General features: G+C 39.6%; 1 protein-coding gene across 5 annotated transcripts in view; it reads left to right on the top strand.

Annotated features, from left to right (window-relative positions):
* The window catches only part of LOC122250642 (coactosin-like protein), a 64,922-nt gene that overhangs the window by 47,242 nt on the left and 10,180 nt on the right, over positions 1–7,500 (top strand). For 2 of the 5 annotated variants that reach the window (XM_043012136.2, XM_043012132.2), the window contains exon 2: positions 6,651–6,733. In XM_043012136.2, coding sequence (XP_042868070.1) covers positions 6,654–6,733 — 80 coding nt within the window. In that variant the 5' untranslated portion in view covers positions 6,651–6,653. Of the gene's footprint in view, positions 1–1,998; positions 2,463–4,071; positions 4,157–6,650; positions 6,734–7,500 lie in introns of those variants that run through there. The other 3 variants (XM_086555530.1, XM_043012135.2, XM_043012134.2) reach the window with 3 other exon arrangements.

Genomic DNA, 7,500 nt, shown 5'->3' with positions numbered 1-7,500 from the left:
GAAAGAAAAAGAAAAAACAAAGTGTGTCTATATATATATATATATATATATATATATATATATATATATATATATATATATATATATATATGTGTATGATATATATGTGATTATATATATGTGTGTGTGTGTGTGTGTGTGTATGTGTGTGTATGCATTACATTTCCTCTTGTTTTACCTTTGTTTAAAAATATAACATTTTGTACCGGAGAATAGGCCTATTTGGTACAGGATGTTATGAAAGTTCAAAATCTCTATCTCAAATTCCGTTCAGTTATATGTTCGAATGTGTTCGAATCACATAATCAAACAAAATCATGATAGAGTAAACAGACAAAAACGGTTCGGACACTTCAGAAGCCAGTATTGCAAACCCTCTTAAAGAGACTTTTAATAAAACGAACTTGATATGAAAGTTAAAAAAAAGAGAATAGATCCGGTAACACTGTTTATTATATGCAAACAACATCTCATTCTGCCTCCATCATACTTTCAAACGACATTTATAACCATCGTCTTGTTTGTACATCGATTATGATCAGCTGTAACGTAAACGAGAAGGTTAATAAAGCAGGAACGGTTTGCTGTAGGTTACTTGCGCAAAAGTATGAGCAGTGGCGAGGGTTTCTTGGTCACTCGAACTATCCGCGGCCGTCTGACTACTTTCTAAAGTCAAACTGGGATGCAATATGACATTCTGGTGAACGTCAGGCGGATATGTATCGTGGATAAAGATCCCTCTTTCCTTTTTTTCCTTTTTTCTTTTTCATTGAATGCGAGTCACGAGGGAGCTAATCGAAGTAGGAGTGGAAGGGAGATGAAGAGGGCGATGATGAGGAAGAGGAGGAGGAGGAGGAGGAGGTGGAGGTGGTGGAAGAGGAGGAGGAGGTGGTGGTGGTGGAAGAGGAGGAGGAGGAGGTGGTGGTGGAAGAGGAGGAGGAGGTGGTGGTGGAGGAGGAGGAGGTGGTGGTGGAGGAAGAGGAGGAGGAGGAGGTGGAAGAGGAAGAGGAGGTGGAGGTGGAGGAGGTGGAGGTTAAGGTGGAGGTGGAAGAGGAGGAGGAGGAGGAGGAGGTGGTGGAAGAGGAGGAGGAGGTGGAGGTGGTGGAAGAGGAGGAGGAGGAGGTGGTGGAAGAGGAGGAGGAGGAGGAGGAGGAGGAGGTGGTGGAAGAGGAGGAGGAGGAGGAGGTGATGGAAGAGGAGGAGGAGGAGGAGGATTAGGATGAGGAGGATTAGGAGGAGGAGGAGATAAAAAGGTTAGTTGTCTCAGGCGTCGTTAGCTGGGTGTTATGTATGAGTCAGCTGTTGCACGGAATCTCTCGTCCTATCAGACAGGCAGGCGGGTTCATAGACACGCCCTCACACACACACACACACACACACTCTCTCTCTCTCACGCACACACACACACACACACACACACACACACACACACACACACACACACACACACACACACACACACACACACACACACACACACACACACACACCCACATCACCTCTATCACCTCTCTCTCTCTCTCTCTGTCCCTCCCTCCCTCTCTCTCTCTCTCTCTCTCTCTCTCTCTCTCTCTCTCTCTCTCTCTCTCTCTCTCTCTCTCTCTCTCTCTCTCTCTCTCTCTCTCTCTCTCTCTCTCACACACACACACACACACACACAAACACATTCAGAGAAACAAACACATACACACATGACTGTAAAACCAGTTCACAGGTGTTAAAAATGTTTCATGTATTTCTCCAAACTCAACACCAGTTGCGAAGAAGAAAACAGAGTGACAGAAGCAAAAATCTTTGAATTTATACAATAAAGAATAATAATAATAAAAAAAACTACAAAAAAGAGAATGAAAATGAACAGTACAACACAGAGAAATGACACCTCCCCCCTTTGAGCTTCAGTGTGGAAATGACAAGCTCGTTATCTACAGCCAGGATGTGTAACAGATAAAGCTCTCTACCACACGTAGGCGTCGCCCATGCCTTCACAGTGAGCTTGTCATCCGTTGTCACCGCCGGTCGAAGCTCATTCGCGCTCTCCATCTCTCTCTCTCTCTCTCTGTCTCTCACCGGAGCGCAAGTTTTGCTTCAGAGTCTGCGTGCTGTTTCATCTCGTTGCCGCTTCGGTTCACTGAGTTACGTAAGTTGGTTTGGTTTGGTTGATTGTGTGTGTAATATATATATATATATATATATATATATATATATATATATACATATATATATATGTATATTGTGAGTATACGTTTATGTATGCGAGCTTATGCATAGGCGTTATATTAGGGTGAGAGAGAGAGAGAGAGAGAGAGAGAGAGAGAGAGAGAGAGAGAAAGAGAGAGTGGGAGTGAAAGAGTGAAAGAGAGAGGAAGAGAGAGAGAGAAAAAAAAAAAGAGAGAGAGAGAGAGAGACAGACAGATTATGCAATCTAAAAAATCCCAAAGTTCTTCTTTCGTATGTCTTAGGTAGCTTACAAACTGATCATACTCATTTGATACTCACATCTGATCTAAACTAATCAGCACTCTATTTAGAGTAAAATAATTACTGACATTAGACCCACCTCCATCGACATAGTTAAGTGTAATTAAACGATATTTGATCAACACTTGTGACAGATCGAAAGTGTAATTTGTGGGGAAACAGTTTGTTTTCATTTGATGTTTACAAATACTTAACCGTTTCTTAAAAGCACATTCATATATTAATATCACATTAATTCCATATTTTGTCCGTTAATAAGTACAGGTTTTCGGAAAGTGATTGAAAAACTTAAAACCAACTTTAAGTAGGTGAACAGCTTGTCGGGATGGGCGTGAACGGACCAGTCAGTGTTACCAAGCCGGCTTTCGACCTCACTTGCGGTATTCGAGTGTGAAAATTGTGTAATTGGTAATACTGAAAGATATGGCTTTACACATGCGAAATTGGGAATTTTAATGGGTTGGGTTGACCGGTTGTGGATGATAATAGTTGTGATGATATGACGATGGTGAAAAAGAAGGGTGTGTTACTTGTTGGTGATATATATTTATAACGTGTTGAGGGGCGTTGATTAGATAAGATTTGACAGTAATCTTCGATGCATTTCTTTCAAATAATTAAATGCTATCTATATATTCCAAGGTTGTGCACACGGAGAATAAAAAAAAAGAATAATGATAGTGATATTAATAATGATGAATATATACATTAAGGGAAGCGTCCTACGATTGTATATCCCGTTTCCTATATTGCAAAATAAGAAGAAAAAAAATTTGTTATTTTTTCGAAACCCTGATATATGTAAAAAAATCTTTGGGCAGCCTTGTTAGTAAACACCCATCAAATAAATTTCTAAATTTCTAAGCTTCATCTGGATTTCGAAACTTACTTTTTACGTGAGCTAGAAGATAAAAAAGGGAAATTAAATGTATATACTTTAACTATGTCTTATATTATATTATGGTATTAATTATATTCCATAAATATTGATAAATTTATTAAAGACTATAATACAGATTTATATAGTGAATGTATACTCGTGTATGCGTGTGCCTTTGCCTGTGCGTGATAATGGGAGAGAGAGAGAGAGAGAGAGAGAGAGAGAGAGAGAGAGAGAGAGAGAGAGAGAGAGAGAGAGAGAGAGAGAGAGAGAGAGAGAGAGCCTGAGTGAGTTACTCAGACAGACAGACAGAGGGAGAGAAAGAGAGAGAGAGGGTGAATGAGTCAGACAGACACACACACACAGAGAGAGAGAGAGAGAGAGAGAGAAAATGAGTTAGACAGACACACACACACACACACAGAGAGAGAGAGAGAGAGAGAGAGTGAATGAGTCAGACAGACAGACACACACACACACACACACATACAGAGAGAGAGAGAGAGAGAGAGAGAGAGAGAGAGAGAGAGAGAGAGAGACGCCTGAGTGAGTGAGTCAGAGAGAGAGAGATAATGATAATGAAATAAGAAATATAATACGGATTTCGAATATTTTTCACTTTTTTTCCAACTTGAGGTGCCATTCATTCATATCCGCTAATAATATTATGTATTAATCTATTTATTCATTAAATGACCAAGTTATTTCAGATTTAGACCAGCCCCATCCTCCCCCCACCCCCCACCACCACTACACATCTGATTTAACATCGGATGATCTTAAAACTCTGCAATTGCAAGTTGAACAGTCTTCATGTATCGGGAAGATTTATCTGTTTTTTTCCTATTCATTTGATATTATCATTATCATTACTATCATTATTATTACTATTAGTATTATCATCATTATCATTTTGTAAATTTTGTAAAAGTCACCTCACTCTGCGTTCTCTTTTTTTTTTATCCTTCTTTTACAAAGTGTGAGAGATAATGATAAGCTTTATCAGTATCTGTGAATCTGTTCAGGGAAAGAAATAGTGGAGGATTTGACACCTGTTTTTGTTATCATTTGCATAAATCTTATTTTTCTAGCTAGCATTATTTTCTTTTATTTTTTAAGGGTGGGGTGAAATTATTGTAAACTTTTCTTATCTAACCGTATTGTTATATACATTCTTCCTCGCGTTTTTTATTTATTCTCTTTTTTTTTCTTAATAGGATTTATTACCGGCACTAATATTTCCTGACATTTTTTTTTCTGGCGTGGGTTGGGTTAGCCCTTAATTACATAATGCCGGTCAGTGAAGAACTCTGAGCTCGGCCATTAACTTGTTTATAAGTCACGCCACCTGATATTATATACCCTCTCCCTAACTCTATCTTTCTCTCTCTCACACACACACACGCACGCACGCACACACGCACGCACACACACATACACACACACACACACACACACACACATCTACACGATAATATATATGTATAAATATATACATACATATATATATATATATATATATATATATATATATATATATATGTATATATTAACACACATACACACACACACACACACACACACACACACACACACACACACAAATATATATATATATATATATATATATATATATATATATATATATATAACATTTATATAAACAGTCTGACAGGTGGAGCCATGACCCAAATGTCGGGTTATTTGATAATACGAAACCAGCCTGTCGAGAATTTCACTAATGGCGAAACACTGAGATGTTCTAACATGAAATCTCGTGTATGATCGCTTTCCTCTGAAGATTAAGCTCATCTCTAGCTTCGTAGAAATCGAAATCGGATTTATTGTGAACGTTAATATTAAGCCTTTTATGTTGCCATTCGTTAGCCGTGTTTGATCTCAGCTGTAAAAAAACGAGAGAGAGAAATTCGTAAACTTTTGTGAAACACAGATCGGGGGCGAGGCCAGAACTGGTCCGACACCCTTTGGAAGAAGTTCGCCATTGTTGGTCTTTTATTTCTATTTCTTGTGCTTCTAGTCATGCTTGAACGTTCATATGATAAAAATTACGAGTGGGAAAATAAAAATGTTTCAGAAAGTAAATCACGGATGTTTGTTACACTAACTATTCATTTTCGTGGAGAAATTGTTAAGAAGTTATTAAAGATAACTATCATAGTGTATTGTTCCATTTAAAATTGAATTAGACTGGCGTGTACTCTACCTGAATTCAGGGTCTTTTGCGTCAGGCAGTGTCAGACGATGCAATAAGTGACTATGCATTGCAAAAGCCGTTAAGCAAAGCCCTAAGACCTGTGGAAGCTTCTCAGACACGGAGTTGAGACGGTGACGTGAGCTTCGTCCAGGTTTCACGAGCACTCGTTTACACTCACGGACAAACATCATTCACGCTCAAACTCTACATTATTCTTCGCTTTTCTTCACTTCTCTTTTCTATTTCCATCGTTGACTGAAAGATCTATAGTCATTCAAACAAGTGAGGATTACGAAATGAAGGAAATAAAGAGTTACTGTACTAGCATTTCGAAAACTCTCTCCCTCTCTTGAAGCTTCAGAGTCGAGTGGAAATAATTCATTTAAACGGTCATCCTTGCTGTATTGTTTACACGTTCCCCGTCTTGTTGCCTTGCTATTTATTTGACTGCTCGATAATGTTTATATGTAACTATGAATATCCGAAGGTGACACCATAATTCCACTATAAACTCGGTATCAGTGACATTAAAGGATAGAAAGTAGAGATCTGAGGTTCACTGTATTTCCTGGTTAATGTACTGTCTTAACATCACTATAACCTCACTTAATCTTGATATAACATCAAAGAAAAAGATCAGAACCTCACTATCTCTCCAGGTTATCAAGAAGCCTACATTGCCACAAGGAGACACCATAACTTCACTACAACCTCACCCAGTAATGATATAGCATCAAAAAAAAAAAAAAAGAACCTCACTATCTTTCCAGGTTATCAAGAAGCCTACATTGCCACAAGGAGACACCATAACTTCACTACAACCTCACTCAGTAATGATATAGCATCAATGAAAAAGATCAGAACCTCACTATCTTTCCAGGTTATCAAGAAGCTTACATTGCCACAAGGAGACACCATAACGTCACTACAACCTCACCCAGTAATGATATAGCATCAAAAAAAAAAAAAAAAAAAAAAAAAGTAGAACCTCACTATCTTTCCAGGTTATCCAGAAGCTTACACTGCCACAAGGAGACACCATAACTTCACTACAACCTCACTCTCCTTTTCCAGGTGATGGCTAGTACCCAGGTCGACCGGGAAGGCCTACACAGCGCTTATAGTGATGTCAGGGACGACAAGAGCGACGTCAATTGGTAAGTTGTAACAGTGCGCATTTTCATCACCATAACCGGGCGCTCGGGTCGTGTGGGCTGCCCAGCGTCCAAACCTCTTAACGGACTTATGGTGTCTGGTGTCCGTTTCGCTGTCCTTGCTCCGGGTGTTCATGGTTTGTGATTATAAGACATCATTTGTAAACATGGGGGAGCGTCGTCGACACTTAGTGATGGCCGAGTTTGAAGCCCCTTTTTGGGCGGATGAAAAGGTGTAATAGTTATAGGAGGAGAGGAGGAGGGAGAGGGCGTGGGGGAAGAAAGGTTGGGTTGAGAGGGAGAAGGGGAGAAAGGAGAAGGAAAGATGGGGGGAAAAAGTAGAGGGGACAGACGGAAAGGGGAAGAGAAGATGAAAGTAAAAGGAGAAAGGGAAGGGAAGGGAAAAGTAAAAAGGACAGATTAAAGAGGAATAGAAACAGAGGAAAAGAAATATCAGAATGTAAACACACACACACACAAACACACACACAAACATACACACACACACACACACACACACACACACACACACACACACACACACACACACACACACACACACACACACACACACACACACACACACACACACACACACACACACACACACACACACACACACAAACACACACAAACACACACACACACACACAAACACACACACAAACACACACACACACACACACACACACACAAACACACAGACACACACACACACACACACACACACAAACACACACACACACACACACACACACACACACACACAC

Source organism: Penaeus japonicus, unplaced genomic scaffold (assembly GCF_977035675.1).
Source record: "Penaeus japonicus unplaced genomic scaffold, GWHDUDI00000001_assembly GWHDUDI00000031, whole genome shotgun sequence".
In the NCBI taxonomy this organism is placed as follows: domain Eukaryota; kingdom Metazoa; phylum Arthropoda; class Malacostraca; order Decapoda; family Penaeidae; genus Penaeus; species Penaeus japonicus.
This window is presented reverse-complemented; position numbering and strand designations above follow the sequence as displayed.